Raw genomic sequence first — 21,726 nt, forward strand, 5'->3', positions numbered from 1 at the left:
GCCTGCCGCGGGGTAGGAGTGGGCGTGGGCGGCCAGGATTTGCTGGTCCTCCGACGGGAGGGGAAGGCTGTGAGGAGGGAGGGGGGACAACGAGAGCGAGGCCGTGCTGCTTCTAAAGGGAGTGCGAGGAGACAGGACCCTGGCACCCTCGGCACCTTCAGCCCGGGTTAGGTGGCCTGGGCTGGGGTCCGCACCCCGATCGCGCGCAGACGGGGCGTTTCCCCTAGTTTCCACCTGGGTGGAATGCTTTGTGGGAGTCTGGGTCTGGATTAGTTTCATCAACTGTGGGAGGGAAACCTAGTTGCAGCAGGATTTTGATTCGCTGGTTTGGGGTGCTGGGGGTGGAGTGTGATATCTGGGAGTGAAATCTGAGCCTTCAAAGGAGGGAGAGAACCATAACTTGGCTGCTCTGGCGAATCTAGGCGGGCCGGCGAGACAGTTTAAAGCTCTAGACGTAAACAAACCTGGTTCCCTTTTACAGAGTCTGAAGAAGGGGAGCGCGGAGAGGAGGCTGGAAGAGGAAGATGCCAAGTACAGACCTTCTGATGTTGGTGAGCCTTTTGCAGACATCCTCCTGGTTCGAAGGCACTTGTCTCCGTTTTTTTTTTTTTTTTTTAGTCCAAAGGATCCCAGTGTGTAGATTTCACCTCTGATGCTTACTTTTGGTAGCTGAGCGTTTCTGCCACCTTTTATTTTGTTTTGTTTTGTTTTTTTGGAGACGAATTCCCACTCTGTTGCCCAGGCTGGGGTGCAGTGGCATGATCTCAGCTCACCGCAACACCTGCCTCCTGGGTTCAAGCGATTCTTCTGCCTCAACCTCCCAAGTAGCTGGGATTACAGGCGCACGCCACCACACCAAGCTAATTTTTGTATTTTTAGTAGAGACAGGGTTCTCCATGTTGGCCAGGCTGGTCTTGAACTCCTGACCTGTGGTGATCCACCTGCCTTGGCCTCTTGAAGTGCTGGGATTCCAGGCGGGAGCCACCGCGCCTGGCCAACCACCTTTTATTTTGGATGAATGATCAGGATGAATAAATAGCTGAATTAAATATATCAATACAGTATATGTAGAACTTAAATTATTGAGTCTTTTTCAAAATTATTGTTTTTTTAATGAGACAGCGTCTTGCTATGTTCCTCAGACTGGAGTGCAGTGGCTATTTACAGGGATAATCATAGCTCACTGTAGCCTGGAACTCCCATTTCAAGTGATCCTCTTGCTTCAGCCTCTGGAATAGCTAGGACTAGGAGTACAAGTCACCTCTCCTGGCTTTCTTTTTCATAATTCTTGCAGTTTTAATCCCTCCCTTCCCATACTACCAGAGCAGTTTTGAAACCTCTATTATTACGTTTTATCAGGGTCTGCCATATATTGGTTTATCTGAGTGTTTGTCTTCCAGATTAGTTATGGTTCCTCAGCAGGCAGATAAGCATGTCTTCTTTGTTTAGAGATGTATAAACACCTAGCATGGTGCTCTGGATATAGTAAGTGTTTAACAAATGCTTGTTGGATTGAACCAGTCTGAATTTAAGTTCTTTTGTTGGGCAGAGAGGTATGCCTGCTTTAGAGCTGTTTCCTCTCCTCCTGAGATCTTTCTGTGCTGTTTTACTGAGCAGGGAAGAATAGCGTTGCTAAGTGCGTTTACCAAAATGACATTTTATTTTTGGGACTTTTATGATTCCTTACGGGCTTTTTAGTGTGAGAGTTGTGGAGAGTTTATAGCTTTGAAATGGTGGTATAGATAGTGTCCGGGTTTAGTTTATTTTTTATCTTTTATTTTTTTGAGATGGAGTTTCGCTCTTGTTGCCCAGGCTGGAGTGCAATGGCACAATCTCAGCTCACTGCAACCTTCACCTCCTGGGTTCTCCTGCCTCAGCCTCCGGGTAGCTGAAATTATAGGCGCACACTACCATGCATGGGTAATTTTTGTGTTTTTAGTAGAGATGGGGTTTCGCCATGTTAGCCAGGCTGATCTCAAACTCCTAACCTCAGGTGATCCACCTGCCTCGGTCTCCCAAAGTGCTGGAATTACTTACAGGCATGAGCCGCCATGCCCAGCCAAGTTTGTTTGTTTTTGTCACTTCTCTGAGTGCAAAATCAGTGGTTTAAAAACAGTTCATTTCTCTCTTTTTATCTCACTATCCCAGAGGGTGGGTTGGTGTCACTGGGAAACTGGCAAAAACTGGTAGTGAGATTCCCTTATACTGGGTACTGACATCGTAGTGGCATTACCTATAAGGTCTGCAGGGTGGATAAAGAAGAGAGAAACTAAGTTTTGATCCATTGTGATTTGAGGCAGGGAACTAGGATAATTTTAGGTAGTATGTGAGAGACATAGATGAATACTTAGGTTATCCACAGATCCCCATGAAAAGTTCATCTAAGATAGTTTCTTGCCCCAAATTTCATGGATTTTTCAGTTTTAATTAATACCCTTATATAACTTAGAATTCTTATTAAAAGACCACTATGTTAGAAATACTGGAAACTATAAGTAAGCAAAAGGAAAGGGGATTTGGTAATCTCCCCTATCTCCTACATCCCCTTCATTCCCCTCTACCCTGTGCAATAATTTATCACCCAGAAAAAACCGCTGTGAGCCTCCTGGAAGGTTAACGCAGAGTGACTTGTGGCAATTGACAGTTTCTGTTTATCCTCTTACAGAAGGATATGTTTATGTAAATTATAGGTTTTAAACATAAGATATTTCCCCATGCACAGAGATATGCTTATTACTTCTAGGGTCTATGCATTTACTTTAACAGTCAGAACGATGACTGCTTTTACTCGGAATATTAACTTTGGAATCATTTTTGTTTTGAGGTATTTCTCTAGCTGTTGCCACCACCTTTCACCTCCTCACCTGTTAATTTAGAATGTTTAGGAGTGTTGCTTTGCTTGTTGCTGTAAGGAATTAATCCACATAGATGTGAGTGACCCTAGGCAATCATCACTTTCTGAAGACAACATACGTGTTGCATGAAGTGCTTTCACTGGAAAAGTTGTCATTCATTCCTTGACTGTAATGTATAATACTATTTGGAACTAAATGGTAAATAACCAATAACCAAGGCTGGGTTTTCAGTGGCACACTAAATCATCATTCTTTGAGGTGTTTCTCTAACTTATATGATATGTAATACACATTCTTGGCCCTCCAACTGGGAAGGAAGGACCTAAGTGAATGAAAAAATAACCTCAGTGCAGTGCAGCATCTCAGAATTAGAAATAATCTTAGAAGTCATGTGATGCAGCTTCTTTTTGTTTTTTAGAAACAAGGTCTCATTCTGATGCCCAGGCTGGAGTGCAGTGGCATGATCTCAGCTTACTGCATCCTTGATCTCTGAGGCTCAGATGATTGTTCCACCTCAGCTTCCTGAGTAGCTGGGACAACAGGCACACGCCACCATGCCCGGCTGATTTTTGTATTTTTTTGTAGAGATGGTAGTTCGCCATGTTGCCCAGGCTGGTATCTAATTCCTGGGCTCAAGGGATCCAACCGCCTGCCTTGGCCTTCCAAAATGCTGGGATTACAGGCATGAGCCACTGTACCTGGCCTGTGGTGCAGCTTATATTATACGTGAATCTGTTGAAGAGTGTCTCTGATAAATGGATATCCAGTCTCTCATCTTTTCTGCTAATGGAATAAGTGAGCAAAAGCTAGGAAACAATGCAAGGTGGATTCAGGAATAGTAATGTTAACTCTGATAGCTAACATTTATTGAGTGTGTATTACATGTTAAGTGTAGGAATACTGTACTTACTTATTTTTCACAAAAACCTTTGGCATCATTCTTTTACAGGTGAAAAACTCGGCCTGTAGAGGGTAATCACAGCAGTTGAGTGGTGGAGCCAAGTTTGACCTCAGTTGGTCTGACTTCAGATCCCTCCCTCTTGCCTACTTTGTGTCCTTACCCCTGGTAAGGGTAGAGGTTGCTGACCATTAAGACTGATGGGAGAGGGTCTGTGTGGAGCAGATGGGGTAGGATAGCTCCGCCCTCTAGGGGGCACTTTGGGAGTGGGGGACTGCGGGAGGAGGGAATCTTTTTTCTTCTAGTGTAGTCTTGTCTGAAAATACATGTTTTGTTATTAACTCTTGTTTATTGGGTCAGGCGTGGTGGCTCATGCCTGTAATCCCAGCACTTTGGGAGGCTGTGGCGGGCAGAGCACTTGAGGCCAGGTGTTCTAGACCAGCCTGGCCAACATGGCGAAACTCTGTCTTTACTAAAAATACAAAAATTAGCTGGGCATGGTGGCACACGCTTGTAATCCTGGCTACTCGGGAGGCTGGGGCTAGAGAATTGCTTGAACCCAGGAGGTGGAGGTTGCAGTGAGCTGAGGCTGCACCACTACACTCCAGCCTGGGCGACAGAGCGAGACTGTCTCAAAAAAAAAAAATTGTGTTTTATTTTCCTTTGTGTTGCATTTAACGAATTATATTGAAATTTTAAAATTTGTGTCTGCAGATATAGTATTATAATCTTTAAATGCTATTTCAGAATAGCAAAAGGGCATTACAGAATATTTGTTATAAAAAAAGGACTTTGGGTCATAGGGTTGAAAACTACTTGTGTGGACAGTATGCTGTGAGAGAAGACCTGGAGATGACCTGGAGTCCACATATACCAAGCCTTGAATCCGGACTGACGGGCTCAGGCTATCAGCCCTCAGTGTGTTCCTGCCCTCAATTTTGTCCTCATTTGATTAGGATCGTTTGCTTGCCTTTTTCCATTTGCTGTATGTGGGATGTCATAGACTGCAATACTTTCCACCTGTGTCTCATAGAGAATAAAATGAGTATGTTCGTCTGCTGAGAGTTGTGATGATGTCAGAGGGAATTCAAGTCAGGTAGCTTTGTAGCAGCCTTTCTCCCCACTTGGCAACCATTCTTTTTATTCATACTCTCCTCCTTGGTGCTGGAGGGTGGTATCACTTTACAAGTTGCCAAATATTTGTAGTTTTTAAGAAAAACGTACTTTATAAAACCAGTCTACCCCTTAGGTGGCTTTTTTCTTGTCCCATCGGAAAATGATGAGTAAATTAGCTGGTATTCATAGATGAATCAAGATGAGCATGTGCAGCCTGGTAGTGCTAGGTGGCGTTTGAGTGATAATTACTTATCTAGGGCAGTGGTTCTTGACCAGGGGCGATTGCCTTCTGGGTGACATTTGACAATGTCTAGAGACAGTTTGGGTTGTCACACCTGAAGGGTTCTGCTGGCATCTGGTGGGTAGAGGCTAGGGATGCAGCTAAACATCCTACAATGCAGAGTTTCCCGCAAACAAGAATTATCTGGCCTAGAATGTCAATAGTGGTGAGAAACTGGTCTGAAGTTTCTTACCATAGATACCTGGATATCTGTGTAGTCTATGCTTTCATATGGCTGGGGGAATGATTCCCTTTTTGGAGGTTAACGTGTCTCTTATTGTCTCACTTGAGGTTATTTTGCCCATGGGTCAAGCCCTGCTGCTCAGGAATATATATTGGAGATGGTGCAGCATGATCTTCTATAGCAGTGCAGAATTCTTTTTTTTTGTTGTTTGTTTTTGTTTTGAGATTTGTTTTGAGACGCAGTCTCGCTCTGTCGCCCAGGCTGGAGTGCAGTGGCGTGATCTCGGCTCAGTGCAAGCTCCGCCTCCTGGGTTCACGCCATTCTTCTGCCTCAGTCTCCCGAGTAGCTGGGACTACAGGCGCCCGCCACCACGCCCAGCTAATTTTTTTGTTTTTTGTTTTTTTCTAGTAGAGATGTGGTTTCACCGTGTTAGCCAGTATGGTCTTGATCTTTTGACCTCGTGATCCGCCCGCCTCGGCCTCCCAAAGTGCTGGCATTACAGGCGTGAGCCACCGTGCCTGGCCAGCAGTACAGAATTCTTAAGAAATGCTTTCCTTTGCAACATTTCTGCACCACTCTTTTCTTGATTTGCAAACAGCAAGCTTCCCTCAGTTTTGTTTTTGGGATTCAAAAATTGAATCTTTCCAGGTCCCTGAGCGTCTTTATCTGTGACCCTTGAATCTTTTTCAGGGATGCTTTCTTTCTGAATCTCAAATGGGATTTAAGCAATAAACTGAAAGATTGACCTTAGTAGCTCTGTTCTATTATTTGAGCCTTGTGTCTTGTTTGTAGGATTTGCTAGAAGAAAGGGAAAATTCATCGGGATTGTTGATAGGACGTTAAAAAATTTGTTGACATTTGAGTGGCCGTTGCAGGTTGAGCACTGTATTTGGCATTCTCCCAATGTTGTAAATGAAACAGATCTATAATCATTTCCACAGCCTTTGGTTTAAAGGAAAAGGGAGTTATAAACAGAATCCGAATCCCAGTATTTGACTTAGCTTTTCAGTCTATGTATCAGGAATTTTTAGTAATATTTACCGTCTTAATTAGGTTTTATACAATGTAATATTATATACAGTTTGTGCACATTGGTGGCAGAATTGAGAATCAGCCTGGGTTTAAGAATTTCCATAGGGAATTGATGTGAATCAGTCTGTATGCGTAAACGTACAGAATCCAATTACTGAGAGAAAACCATGCTGTGGGGAAAGGGGAGAGAGGGGCCCTCTGAGAAGATGGAATAGTGAAGACTGCGAGTAGTTTGTGGATATATCAGTCATATCTTGGCATAATCCAACAGCGTACTAAGGGATCAAGGCACTATTTACAAGGCTGAGCAGATTTAAAGAAAACATCTAGGTGAAACATCTAGGGGCTTGCTAGCAACAGGAGAGCCATTATCACTCTTTTTTTTTTTGAGATGGAGTCTTGCTCTGTCGCCCAGGCTAGAGTGCAATGGCTCAATCTTCGTTCACTGCAACCTCCGCCTCCCGGGTTCAAATGCTTCTCCTGCCTCAGCCTCCCGAGTAGTTGGGATTACACTCTTAAGCCTGTGAGAGGGCAAGGAAGGGAGTAGTTTCTGGAACTTTGAGAGAGTTGAAATGAAGGAGAAGGTAACCTGTAGGAATGCCAGCCAGTGACCCAGCAGGAAAGGAATCAAGGGGAGTAAATACTGGAAACTCTTTTCCTACCCTCTGATCTCCTGCTGTAGCCTCCCATTGGTCTAACACAACTGGAAACCAGAGGTTAAGGAGTCTGGTTGATTTAATTCAGAGGGTAGCATCTGCAGGCACTTAGCGGAGCTGGAAAACGCTGGATGGAGGATCTGGAGGAGGAGGTCATCTGGAGGGGAGAACACCCAGCATGCTGGAGTTGAGGTCAAGTTTGTCTTAAAAGGCACAAGTGAGGAGATAATTCTTGAACAGAATCTTGAAGGCAGATAGGATATGGATTATTATAGAAAGGGAATGTTCCCACTGATTTTAACAGGACAGATTCAGAGGCACACAGTTGCCACAGCTTTGGCAAGCCCAGAGCTGCTTTGTTCCAGTAGTAGCCTTAGAATCTTAATTGCCTGAAGGGCCTTTAGAAGTCCCGCAGTCCAGCTTTCTTGCTGCCTAGGGATCCCTCTACAATGCCCTGTCAGGAGTGAGGGCTACATACTTTCTCAGGGAGTTCTTTCCACTGTTGGACAGCTTTAAGTTTTAGAAAAGTTTTCGTGTGTCCAGATCACTGAATGCATCAGCTAGAATTAGGTTTGAGTGTATATAACAGAAAAACCTAAAGTAATAGAGATTTTTTAGAAGATATAAATATATTTCTTTAAGAGAAAACTGTCCCAGCGTGGTGTCTCAAGCTTGTAATCCCAACACTTTGGGAGGCCAAAGTGGGCGGATCACTTGAGGCCAGGAGGTCAAGATCAGCCTGGGCAACGTGGTGAAACTCCGTCTTTACTAAAAATACAAAAATTAGCCGGGTGTGAGGGTGGGCACCAGTAATCCCAACTACTCAGGAGGCTGAGGCATGAGAATCGCTTGAACCTGGGAGGTGGAGGTTGCAGTGAACCGAGGTCACGCTACTGCACTCCAGCCTGGGCAACAGAGTGAGACTCTGTCTCAAAAAAATTACAACACAGTACAATACAATACAGCACAACAATACAGTACTACAATACAATAGAATACAATGCAATACCAATACAGTTCCATGCCATGCCATGCCACGCCACGCCATGCCACGCCATGCCGATAAGGCCATTCCTGGGTCTTTGAGGCACCAGGCTGCTTCTGTCTTGTCATTCTGCTATCAGTAGTGCATCACCTCCGGGGCCAGGGTAGCTGCCTGAGGTTCCACCTGTCAGGTTCGTGTTTCATTCGTGAAGAGGAAGAGGAAAGGGAAAAAGAAGGGCTTGCCCTCCATTTTAATTAAAGAAGGGCTTGCTCTCCATTTTAATTAAAACTTATTTTGGAATTTATTATGCGTACAGAAGAGTATAGAAAGCACATATCTACATTTTAATGAACAATACTAAAACAACGATACCAGATTAGGAAATAAACCATTTATCTCTAACTCTGTACACTCCACCCTGTTACAGATATTTTCTTTCTTCCCCTCTTGGGATAACCCTGTCCTGACTTTTATAATTATTCCCTTGCCTTTTTAAAAATAGTTTTAACCACCTGTGTATGCATCCTAAGTTTAGTTTTTTTTTTTTAAACTTGATGTAAATGGATGCGTATGTATTTTTATTTTTGTGATTTTCCTGTGTTGCTCAGTATTCATGAGATCCATGTTATTGCATGTAGTTTAAGTTTGTTTTTATTGCTGTATATATAGTATTTTATTGTGTGACTAAACTGCAGTTATTTATCCATTTGGCTTTTAATTCATATTTGGGTTGTTTCCAATTTGAGGCTTTTTCAAACATTACTGTTATGAACGTTCTTGTATAACAAGTGATCACAAGTACAAGAGTTTTTCTGGGATTTATGCCTAGGAGTGGAATTGCTGATTGTAAAGGCGTACATGCCTAACTTCACTAGATATTGTTAAGCTTTTCTAAAGAGGCCAATACAATTTATACCACTATCAACAATATATGAGAGTTATATCCACCCAACTTGGCAAACCTGATATTTATAAAGCTTATTTTTTGCCAATCTGGTAAGCAGATAAATGTAATTGTAATTTCCATATGCATTTCCTGATAATTGATGTGGTTAAGTACCCTTTTCAGTGTTTACCAACCACTTGGATTTTCTGTTTTGTGGCTACCTCTTCAAGTCATGCCTTATCAATTATTTCTCCTTTTTAGTTCTATTATTAATAGATTTTTCTGTATATTTGCTGAGGTTTTGTTACTAGGTGCATTCAGATTTAAAATTGTTACATCTTGTAAGTTGAGCTTTTCATATAATTTGCTTTTTGACATAACATAATATAGCTACATCAGCTTTTTGTCATGAAATAGGAAACTGCAAATGTATGACAAATGAGTTGCCTGTTAGTATAGGCAGAAACTGCAGAACAGTCCTAGCTCATTATTCGGGCTTTATGTATCAGTGATTTGTTCTGTTATCCCATAAAGTGAATGAGTCATTTTTGAGTTTAAAAAAATCATAGGGCTTTTTTTTTGAGGTCCAATTTGCATACAGTAAAAGGCATAAATCTTAATTATCCAGGTCAGTAAATATTTATGTATGAATATACTCCTACATCAAGATATCAAACATTTCCAGCACTCCAGCTAGCTTCTTAATGTCCCTTCCCAGTTGAAACCTACCAAAGGTTTTGCTTAGTTTTGCTTATTTTGAACTTTACATAAAGTGGAAACATGCAGTATATTCTCTTTTGTGAGTGGCCTTTTCGTTCCACATTGTGTTTGTGAGATTCAGTCATGTTCTTAGGTAGCATTGGTTTTTATTTCTTGTTGCTGTGTAGTGTTACAATGTATAACTGTATTGTGATGAATTTGTTCTGTAGTTGTAGAACATTTATGTTTCTAGTTTTTTGGCTATTGTGAATGACACTGCTGCCTTCTTGAACATGTCCTGGTAAACATAAAACGTAGAGTTGCTGTGTGGTAATGTGTGCTGCCAAACAGATTTCCAAGGTAGTTGTACTAATTTACACTCCCAGAGAGTTTTAATATATAACTTACTGATTTAGTTTTGGGCAGCAAATGTTAAATTTCTGTCATCTGCGTACCATACATGGAGGAGAGCACTGAGAACTCTTTCCTGAAGCTGTATAGACACTTTTATTTTATTTTTTATTTTTATTTTTTTCTAAGACAGAGTTTCACCCTGTTGCCCAGGCAGGAGTGCAGTGGTGCGATCATGGCTCCCTGTAGTCTTGAATTCTGGGGCTCTTACCATCTTCATTGAGAAGCCTTGGCTTCCTAAAGTGCTGCAATTATGAGTGTGAGCCACCGTGCCCAGCCTGTACAGGCAATTCTAAAATGTGAAATGCCTTTCCTTTTCTGTAATTTCCCCAGAGAGTAAAGCCTACTGCATTCTTGTTTATGTAGTCTATAAATGTTAATACACAATTGATGGGAACAAAGCAACCTTAGTTCTTTTTAAGTATGAAAAGGGCCCTGTTAAAGGGCAGAATTTAAAATATTTGTAGTAGTTAGTTCTCAGGTTAAAATCATAATCTTCTAGAATGCTTTAGATTTTAAGTGGCTAATGTAGTAACACTTTCTACTCAATATTGGGGGACCATGTTGTTTGGAGGCTTTCGCTGAAGCATTTAATTTCATTCTTTTGAATTCATTTTGGCAGATGGGTCTAAAAAGGAACAGATGAATTCTGTATTGAGTTCCAGTCTTAATGGCACCGAGTCTTTGAGACAATTGAGGCAAATTGAAAGTTCTGTTTTCACATTCTTCTGAAAGGGGATGTAAGGCAAATATGAGGATGCCACGGTAAGTCTGCTCCCTGTCTGGCTGTATTGGGCCAGTGTGGAAGAAAGCCTAAGGCTCTGTTCCCCAGCCCTTTCTGAAAACGTTTTCAAATGCTTTCCCAAGAATCATGACCATAGGAGCCAACAGTCTATTTGGATGACTGAAAACACAGAGGTTTATGATCTGTAAAGGTAGTAGGTAACTGATTTAATCCTGTTTTTATAGGTAGGCCAGAGGGCACTTGAAGCCTTCTGATTGATTTAATAGATTGTTGAAGGTTAAGAGTTGACTTAACATCTTTCTTAGAAAACTGAGAAATAGCTCATTACTAGGTGTGTTTTATTACCACCATCTGTAAGAAAATGCAACATAGGCATGGGAATCAAACTACCTAAAGCCTCTTCCAGGTCCTTTGTAACTGGGAAGGTTGCTTTTCCTTGTTGCTTATTGAAGAGAAAAGGGAAATGTTTATCATCAGAGAATTCAGGTTCACTAAATATTTAATCAGTGTTTATTATCTGTAGTCATTTTCTTATTACCTTATCTCATTTAATATTCAGAACAACCCTGTGAATGGATGGTGGTATCTTTTTTTTTCCTCCTGCACTTTTTGTTGAATTATCCCAATGGCATCTATTTTTGCAGATGAGCAAAATCCAGTTGCATAGAGGTTTAGTGTTGTGCCACACATCACACAGCTTCTAAGTGAGAGCTAAAATTAGAGCCGAAGGTTTTGATTACCAGTCCAGACTTTCTAGGACACCACAGCTGCCTTTCTGTAGAACACATTAACATGACTCTCAAAGTCCACAAGAGTAGTGGTGAGGTGACAGTTCAGGGGAATACTCAAAGGTCACTGTCCTTTTCAGATATCTGGGTAGTTGCTACAGTATGTGCTTAGGAATTGCTGGGAAAAAAATAATATTCTTTAAAAGTTCATCATTTTAGCAGTTAATAATCCTGGTTATAAACGTGTAAAAATATACCTTTAGAGAAGTTATTCTTAGGTAGTTAGGGTTGCTTTCATTTGGAGTCTAGAGGTTTACTCTCTGTTTCTGGAATTGCACTTTCTGCTGTCCTTGGCACATTTAGAAACTTTTTCAGAAGGCCTTTTAAATTTTATTTTTTATTAAAAGAGAGCCTGTGAATTAAAGAATCTTAGGTGGTTTCTTAGCTGAAGGGACATTTGGTGAACACAAATGGAATTGTTAGGTCATGATGCTTTTTTAAGTGTACAGCTCTTGTGTTTTGTACATTCACAGTTGTGTGTATGTTCACAGTTGTGTGTATATTCACAGTCGTGCAGCCATCCTCATGATCAATTTTAGGACATTTTCCAAAGAAACCCAGTACTCAGCAGTCGCTTCCTTATTTCCTTCTCACCAGTCCTCGGCAACTACCAGTCTACTTTCTGTAGATTTGCTTTGTCAGGACACTTCATGTAAACAGAATCATAAAGTAAATATGTGATCTTTCCTGATTGACTTTTTTCACTTAATGGTTTCAAAGTTCGTCCGTGTTGGAGCATGGATCGGAGCTGCAGTCCTTTTTATTGCAGTTAGAGGGCTTTTCCTACAGAATTTTAAGTAATGGATATGTCTAACAATGTCTCTTGTTCTCACCTACAGGAGACACAGGGTCATGGGCTTACTTTACCTATATAGGACCTTTGGTAACACTGAGGCTATTTCTATGATTTATTGTAGAACAGAAGTTATTAAGTGGGGAATATGGACCCTTATGACTGGCCTTTGGGATGTCCTGAATTCTTTGTAATTATATAAGATTTTATGTTTGCAAGCATTTTCTGGGGGTTAGAGGAGCCTGTGGAACAGCAGAGATCTTTAGCTTTTGTTAAAAGATAATTTTCAAAACTAATATCCTGACTCTCATACAGATGTAAAATGAACACATGTTGACTATTTTATTTTACTCCAAAAGAGGAAACCAGGCAGATGTTATAACTGGTTCAAAGGGAAAGTCCAAAGAGCTGCTCATTTATAGATCAGGAATATCAAATGAATGTGCAAATAGAGGCAGAACAACTCTCCTAGGGGGAGGAACGTCAGCTGAACCTTTCCCTGGCAGGGCGGCATTTGCATATTTAGGGATCTAGATTACTTTGCACTGCTGTCAGTTATCTACAACTTTCAGAGCTGTAAACGGCCTCCTCATAATCAGAATCTGGTAACCCGGAGGGGCATCCCAGATAATGCATAATTTTTCATTGGAAGCCGTAGGGAAAAGCATTCTCTCTCCTGTACTCTCACACCCCGACAATCAACGTGGAAGACTTCCGTGACCAAACGTGTGGGATTTGTTTCCCCACACTCCAAGCAGTAGACATCACTGGGTGTCCTCTAATTCAATTCTGACACTGTCTACCTGGAGATAGCGTCAGATCTTATGGGTTGAGGGCTCAGTCCCCAAGACTTCCCCAACCTCAACCTGTTGCAAGTCTAGTCCTTTGAAATGTCTGACTGACTGTCTTCAAGGTGAGGTTCCCACGACCTCCTCTTGGATTCGATTAATTTGCTGGAACAGCGCACAGAACTCAGGGAAACATTTACTTAGGTTTACAGGTGTATTTTAAGGGATACTGCAAAGGTTACAAATGAAGAGATGCATGGGGTAAGGTATAGGGAAAGGGGTGTGGAGCTTCCATGCCTCCCTGGGTGCACCACCCTCCAGGAACCTCCATGTGTTCAGCTATTCAGAGGCTCTCTGAACCCTGTCCTTTTGGGTTTTTAGGAAGGCTTCATTACATAGGCATGATTGACAACCATGTAGAAATGTGACTGGACACAGGAAGCATGATCTCATACTAATAGACTGACTGGAAACCCAGTACGGCCTGTCTGTTCAGGTTCTTGTTGGCCTTTCTGTGCAGCCTTCCTTCCCCAGAATATGGGGCACAACCCTCCCAGAAATGAGGGTTTTTTGGCCCACAATTGGACTAGAGTCTTGCCTTGATGCGGGTAAAAGGAGCACAGGAGAAGGTTGAGAGAGATTCTGTTTCCTGAGGCCCAAGGTGCCCCAACATTATAAAAGAAGACTGTAACAAGGGCTATGGGGTTATGAACCAGAAACCGTGGATGAAAGCCAATATATACATATAACATCACAGAAACACACTTTCCCGCTCACTTTCAACAGATATCACAAAGTTTGAAACTCTTCCAAAGATTAATTTTAAATTAAATTTACTCAGCTGCTTACTTCAGCTTTTAAAAGTAGGTTCTTGGTAATTTTGAAGGTGCACTTTCCAAAGGATGTTTATATAGGTTGAAGGTCAGAGACCTAGGGATAGGTCCCTGCTTATTCTTTTGGGCAGGCTTACATGTTGGAAATCTCCAGAGAAATAGCTTTAGTTAGGTTACACTTCTCTGCACATATTCAGTATTTCTCATCTCTAATAGCAGCATGACTATTGTAGGGAAGGAATTTCTACAAACGGTTATGAAAAGTCTAAGTGTCTTAACTGCGTGACAAAGATAGAGAATTCTGTTAGTAAGATAAGTATGGGATGGGAGAAGTCAACTAACCTCTGCCCTTCTTCCCCAGTCTTGATATGCTCAGAGAAGTTAAGACTTCTTTCTGTGTGAGAAATACGGGATCTTTTCCACTAGATCTTGCTTATTATCCAAGAAATGATCATTTCTAGGTTTTAGAGAATGATGAAACTCGTTTGTACTTTGAAATATAACCTCTATACATGTGCACAGTAAGTCATTTAGCTATTTATTGTCGGAGACTCTGGGAGTTCCTAGCAAACTTAGCAACATTCCATGTGCAAATTTGTATATTTTCCCCCCCATGTCTTACCTGCTTGCTTTTGGCTGGGAGTCTATTTTCCTACATAACTGGTAATTGCTCTTACCTCTGTGTCCTTCAGTGTGTTCCTCTGCTTATTGAATTCAGTTTTATGCATTTTAGTCTTCTCTCCTAGTATAAGCTCCTCCTGATACTTTTAAAAATGTATTTCAGAAGAGAGGTGCTCAGAATAGTTACTTAACAGAATCAGCATCTGCGTTCACTTGTCTTGACCACAAGTAAATTAATAAAGTGACCATTTAGCAGTGTTTCGGATTCAGCTTTTAGGAACTTAAAAGCTTTGGTTTTCCGTGAGTGCACTTCTCATGACTTGGGAACATTTCATATGTGTGTCCTTTCTGTGGCCAAGATGTTTTTCTTATTTCAGGAATGGAAAGATGCTTTGGCTGAATACTCCTGTGCTAAGTGTAGAGCAGTTAGTGCTTGGGGAATGGTACCAAGTGTACGTATCTGGCAAGGCCTGGCTAGAAGGGAAAATGTAGAAACTTCTCAGATACTGGATCTCTTGACTCACATAGTGGAATTTTGGGGGAAGTATGTGGTTTTCTTTTTGTCTCCTAAGAAATGATGATTCAGTTTCCTCAAACATTTCTCACAGTCACTGCTGGTTGCTTGGAATGGCTGTCTGGTTTTGTTGCTCAGTTCTTCTTTAATGACCCAAGGGGATTTTCCCTTTCGGGTTGTGATGCGTTTTTGATGATAAACTTTAATGCCTTTGGAGGCTATAAAGACAATAGTGTTTTCTTACCTGTTTACTTGAGTTCTGTAGACTGTAATATGAAAGAAAATCAGATTAAATTAGCTTTGCTTTCTGTGTTTTTTTGGGGGGTGGTGCAGAAGTTGGTAAGAATAAATATACTAACTCTCTGAGTCTCTTCTGTATTTTAACTTCACTCCTTAACCTGAAGCTCAGTCCTTAGAGTAACATTTGAACTGGGTAGAACAGATTTTTCTTTTCTTCAACAGCCCGTTCCCGCTTTAAAGCTCAGATTTATGGTCCTTCTGGAAAAAGTATTGAGTGTTGAATAGTTCAGGAAAACAAATAACAAATTCTGTCATCTCTGCAAGATTGTGGGGTAGAAGATTTTGATTTTGATTAATATCTGGCCAAAGAAAAAATATTAGCCAGGAACAATGATTTGATATCTAGTAGAGTGACGTGACTGGGCCCTGACTTCTAACACTTCCCAGGAAGGCTTGGTGGGTATCTTTTCACCACTACCTGAATACCGGGTAGCCATTACATTTGGTGATTGGGTGTCAGTAGTATGTTAAGTCAGCTACTGGGTCATCTTTTAATGAAAGAAAAGGATGGGGAAGAGAAGCAATTCTTAAGCAGGGTTGCCTGTCAGAATCACCTGAGGGAGGTTTACAAAACACACATTCTGTGCTCAGTGACCCTCTGGGTGGGGTATTCTGACCAGGAAGATAATTCATTCCAGGAATCATGCTTCTTGGATGATATCGATGGACCCCACTGGCTTCATGGAAAGAACATTGAAGAAGTAGTTAGATTCTCATGGGGGCTGTGCCTCTGGTTTGAAACCAGGGAAGGCACATTTTGGTATTAGTCTCTGGCCTCAGTTTCTTCATCACTGAAATGAGATTGGATGATAGGTGGTCTCTAAGGTTCCTTCAGACAGTAACATTTTATGATTTTGAAGACAACTCTTCTGATACTTTTCAAACTAATTTCTTTCCGTCTTTCTTTTGTAAGCAGATAAGTAGTATGAGTGTAAGTCTCTAGCTTAGAGAAGAATGAAGTTTGCTGTTCGAGGAGGCCGTACAATAGCAGTTCACTTCCCCAAAATGCTCAGCCCTTGTAGGATGCTTTTAGGTCATCTGGAAGTTCTGTATGCCTTCATTGGGAGTGTAGTGAAGATGAGAGCCTTTCCTTTGGCTCTTGGAGTAAACTAGCTGACAGGACTGTGAGAACTGTTGGTCTCCTGATTTGTGCCACTGATAGTTTGGCTCTGGAAAACTAGGCAGTGGAAAAAACAATGCATTTTGAACCAGAAGATTTGAGTCCCGGCTCCACTATTTCCGAGCTTTGTGACCTGTAGGCCTCAATGTCTTCATCTGTGAAGGACAGATTCAGCTCTGATGGCCTATGATGTGATGAACCTTGTGAACTTGTAGGCAAGTGCCCCTGTGTGCAGAGTCCAGTTACAGTTAACCAGCCATTCTCCTCTGCAGATTCAACCCACTGCCACTGTGTCTTGTTAAGCTTAAATAGGCCAGATGTGGGAGAGGGGGCAGAAACATCCTAGGATCTTGCAAAACAAAGCTGTCAAAAGTATAGGCAATATCATAATTACTTTACTTTATTTGAATAAATGTTGAGTTTCTGCTGTGTTGAAGATGCTGTTTTAGGCAGTGTAGGAGATATAAGACTTGTATCCTTCTCCTAATTTGTACTCTTATCAGCACCTGGTACCATAGAGAGTTCATATATTAAAATTATTTGGTTATTCTCCCTAACCAGAGTTGAATTCTTTCCTTCTAGGACAGATTAACTCACAATGCAATAGGCTAATGCAGTTTGGCCCTGAGTGACTCTTGAGAAATACCCTGATTTGAGGCACACTGGAAACGTGGCACGTTAGAAATGCCAAGAAGAGGCCGGGCACGGTGGCTCACGCCTGTAATCCCAGCACTTTGGGAGGCCGAGGTGGGTGGATCACGAGGTCAGGAGATCGAGACCATCCTGGCTAACACGGTGAAACCCCGTCTCTACTAAAAATACAAAAAATTAGCCGGGCATGGTAGCAGGCACCTGTAGTCCCAGCTTCTCCAGAGGCTGAGGCAGGAGAATGGCGTGAACCCGGGAGCTTGCAGTGAGCCGAGATTGTGCCACTGCACTCCAGCCTGGGTGATAGAGCAAGACTCTGTCTAAAAAAAAAAAAAAAGAAGAAATGCGAAGAAGACATTGTACAGGAGAGTGAAGGGGAACTTTCTGTAGTGAAGTAACTTTCCCGGAAACTTGACTCTATAATGAAGCTATAGATCAGTGAAATCATTAGGGCATTACTGTTTTGAACATTTCCTCAAGTGAATAACAGACTTACCCTCAGGGCCCTATGTCTCTGTTGTGGCCCAACAAGCCACATTCAGACAAGGTGTCAGTTTGAGAGGTACAAGTTGTTATGGAAGCCCGAGGAAATTGGTGTGTGTGCGCTTCAGTTTTGACCATACAACCTTCACTCACTTAGCACTGTGCAATAATCCACTGAGCAAAATTGCCACATTTTCCTTGGCAGGGAATCTGTGTGCCTGTGGCAGTTCAAAAATTATTTGTAGAGTGGGTCAGCCTGTCAGCAGGAATGTTTTTCTTTGATCTTCAGCCTGTTTTTCTTTAATGTGAGCAAAACAGTAAAGAGAGAATACATTGGAATATCTTGTTGGTTCCCCTGTTTGGCTTTACTTACAGTTCTTTGGTTTTCTTCTTTTAGGTCATACTTTTCCAATTAGTATGTAGATATTTATAATGTTTTGAAGCCTGAGAGATGGTTCCAATATCTTGTGGAATTCAGCTCTGAGTGTGAAGTCCTGACTTTGCCTCTTTCTGTAAGTTTGACCCAGCAAGTCACTTAACCTTTCTTGACTTCAGTTTTCCCCATCTATAAAGTGATACTGCACATTGGTTTTTTTCTTTTCTTTCCTTTTTCCCTTTCCTTTTCCTTTTTCCCTTTCCTTTTCCTTTTCCCCTTTCCTTTTCCTTCCCTCTCCCTTTCCTTCTCCCTTTGCTTTTCCCTTTCCTTTTCCTGAGATAGAATCTCACTCTGCTGCCCAAGTTGTATTGGAGTGCAGTAGCATGCTCATAGCTCAGTGCGGCCTCAAATGCCCAGGCCAAGTGATCCTCCTGCCTCACCCTGCCGAGTAGCTGGGACTACAGGAGTGTGCCACCATGCCTGCTTTTTTGTTTGTTTGTTTTTTAAATTTTTTTTTGTAGGGATAGGATCTTGTTATGTTGCTCAGGCTGGTCTTGAATTCCTGGCCTTAAGGGATCCTCCTGCCTTAGCCTCTCAAAGTGCTGGGATTACAAGTACTTTGTAATGTGTAAATGACCTGTACATTCTTAATCTAATAGCCTCATGAAGTTATAAAGTACAAATAAAATAACATGAAAGCCATTTAGAGTTTTAAAGTTGTATAAGGCTATGTATTCTCATTAAATTAAATTTTAATAAATTTAAAAGATAAAATTATTTTTATAAAATAAATTTATTTAAAAAATTTTAATTACGTTAAAAAGTTAATTTTTTTTTTTTTTTTTTTTTTGAGACAGAGTCTTGCTCTGTCGCCCAGGCTGGAGTGCAGTGGTGTGATCTTGGCTCACTGCAACCCCCGCCTCCCAGGTTCAAGTGATTCTCATGCTTCAGCCTCCCGAATAGCTGGGACTACAGGTGTACACCATGTCTGGCTAATTTTTGTATTTTTGGTAGAGACAGGGTTTCCCCATGTTAGCCAGGCTGGTCTCAAACTGCTGACCTCAGGTGATCTACCCGCCTTGGCCTCCCAGAGTGCTGGGATTAAAGGTAGGAGCCACTGTGCCTGGCCAAATTAAAAAGTTAATACTTTTTAAGTGCTTCACTCTTTCCTGTGCATGTTGTCATGGCCTCTTTTTCTAAATTAGTTTTATTCTTTCTGTAATCGGGGGTCACCAAATCTTTGAGTTTTAGAGGGAAGAGAAAGTTTTTAGTGAAACAAGTGGATGAACTCTGATCCGTATAAAATATTGCCTTCATGCAGTAGGCACTCCAAAAATATTGTTGAATGACTGAAACTCTTAAACAGCAGTAGGCATATGTATAGCAGAGACAACATTACAGAGCAGAGCCCTTTCTAGGTTGCCATGGTAGCTAGCTTTGAGGGACTACCTGAATGGAGGTGCTGTTGGTTTTGAATAAAACAAATATACATGGTGTCTTAGTCCATTTTCTGCTGTGATAGCGGAATACCACAGATTGGGTAATTATAAACAATAGAAGTTTATTTGGCTAATGATTCTAGAGGCTGGGAAGTCCAAGAACATGGCACTGATATCTAGTGAGGGCCTTCTTGCTGAATAATAACATGGCAGAAGGGCAAGTGAGCACGCGAGCTATAGGGGATGGGCCAAGACATCATCCTTTATCAGAAGCCCACTCCCAAGATAATTGCATTAATATACTCATGAGGACATAACACTCCTAATCTAAATCACCTGTTAAAGATCCCACCTCTCAACACTGTTACAGTGGCAATTAAATTTCATTGTGAGTTTTAGGGGGAACACTCAAATCATAGCAGGTAGTTAGCCCTGTTGAGTAATGGAGAAAGGATTGTATTAGCTCCAAGGAAAGATGCATCATCCAGTGTGGGTCTGGAAGTGTTTGCCAGATGGCTTTTCTCTTTTAGTAATATTCATTTGTAGAATGTTTCTTTAGGTATAAATTGAAGCTGAAGTAATTTAATAAGGAAAAAATATCACTGCCTAATTGGTATTTGGTCACGAGCAGTATCAGTTCTTAAGATTTTTTTGGAGGTAGCAAGGGGTGGGTAGTGCTACTATTGGAAGTTTGCTTCTGGAATCTTTTGCTCTCTTGAAGTGATTTGGAGATTAAAAGAGTTTAGTATCATTGGGGATAGCTGTGGTCTACTGTCAGGAAGTAACTCATGACTTGAGATCATATTCCTGACCTCACAAAAATGTTAAGAGAATAAATCATAAGTATAAAAAGCACTGAGATTGTGTAGAGTGGAAAATAACATTAGTGTTAGCTCCCTCAAACAACCACGTTCTAAATTTAAGGAAGCAAGAAGTAAAATCACTCTGAAGCACTGGTTTTAAAACTGCAGATTATGATCCATTTAGAGGCACACAAAATCAGTTTAGTAGATCAAGCGTTAAGGAAGAAATAGAAATGTGAGTACGTTACAAGTAATAAGGTGCTAAGTATTATTTTGGAAACTTTTGGTTTTATATCTTTCTGTTTCTACATGTATTAGGTTGTGTTGTAAAATACATTTACAACACAATCTCATACATGTAGAATCTAATACACATGTTGGAACAGTTTGAAACTCAGTGGTCTAACAAGTAACATACCCCAAATTTACAATATTTGTAGCCTTCTGCTGTTGATTACATTCACGAAAAGGTCTTGCACCCTTAAAGTGAAGGCTGAAAGAGTTTTATGTCATTGGGGAGAGTGGGCTACCAAGGTCCCATAAATTCTAGGAGCTGCCTTTTGTCTAATGATTAGGATTATTGAGTACTATTTCAATGCCTTTTGGGTATCATCTGAAATCTAATCATTGGATTGGAAATGGAATAAACAAGAGAAAGGCTAGTTTACTCATTATTTGACAATAGCTCTTTAAAGTAGTTAAAATTATGAATATTCCTACTGCTAAGGTTTATCAGGGTTTGTTTTTTTCCTTTAATATTACACTTATAAAAATATTATTCATTCACTGGGCAAATAATTTTTTGTTTGTTTATTTTTTTATTCTAGAGGAATACCTTTCCAATTTTATAACAGTGAAGGAAGGAATGTTTTACTTGTAGAAACTACCAAAACTACTGTTCTATTAAGCAAGGGTTGGAGATAAACTCCCCTGTCCCCTGTCCCCACCCAGGCACACACATATACAATGCAGCTTATTTTATGACTGTATTGTTCTTATGTTTCTTCTTCTACATAAAAACATAAAGGTTGGTGAAATAATTTACCTGGAGTTGCGCAGTAAGCTAGTGGCCTTCATGGATGACCATTCACAGTTCTTGTATTTCCAGAGACACAATACATTGATAAAGTTGAAATAAACAGAAGCCTAAGAATTATAAGTATATATTCAGAGATATATAGACAAAAAAGTACTGTACTACTATAAGTAAAAAGACATAGTGGGAATAGTAATTATAATCACATTAACTTCTGCGCCATCTCTGTCTAGATCAGGGGTGTCCAATCTTTTGGCTGTCCTGGGCCACATTGGAAGAAGAATTTTATGTATGGTCTTGGGCCACACGTAAAATATACTAATGATAGCTGATGAGCTTAAAAAAAATAAAAGTTGCAAAAAAAAATCTCATGATGTTTTAAGAAAGTTTACAAATTTGTTCTGGGCTGCATTCAGAGCTGTCCTGGACTGCATGTT

At 40.9% G+C, this 21,726-nt stretch overlaps 1 protein-coding gene across 3 annotated transcripts in view; it reads left to right on the plus strand.

The window, feature by feature from the left end:
- The window catches only part of SGPL1 (sphingosine-1-phosphate lyase 1), a 62,563-nt gene continuing 40,837 nt past the window's right edge, over positions 1-21,726 (plus strand). Inside the window, exons 1-2 of one of the 3 annotated variants that reach the window (XM_011991074.1) lie at positions 1-166; positions 482-551. In XM_011991074.1, the coding sequence (XP_011846464.1) occupies positions 525-551 (27 nt within the window). In that variant the 5' untranslated portion in view covers positions 1-166; positions 482-524. Of the gene's footprint in view, positions 167-461; positions 552-21,726 lie in introns of those variants that run through there. The other 2 variants (XM_011991075.1, XM_011991073.1) reach the window with 2 other exon arrangements.

Source organism: Mandrillus leucophaeus, unplaced genomic scaffold (genome assembly GCF_000951045.1).
Source record: "Mandrillus leucophaeus isolate KB7577 unplaced genomic scaffold, Mleu.le_1.0 Scaffold39, whole genome shotgun sequence".
Lineage (NCBI taxonomy): Eukaryota > Metazoa > Chordata > Mammalia > Primates > Cercopithecidae > Mandrillus > Mandrillus leucophaeus.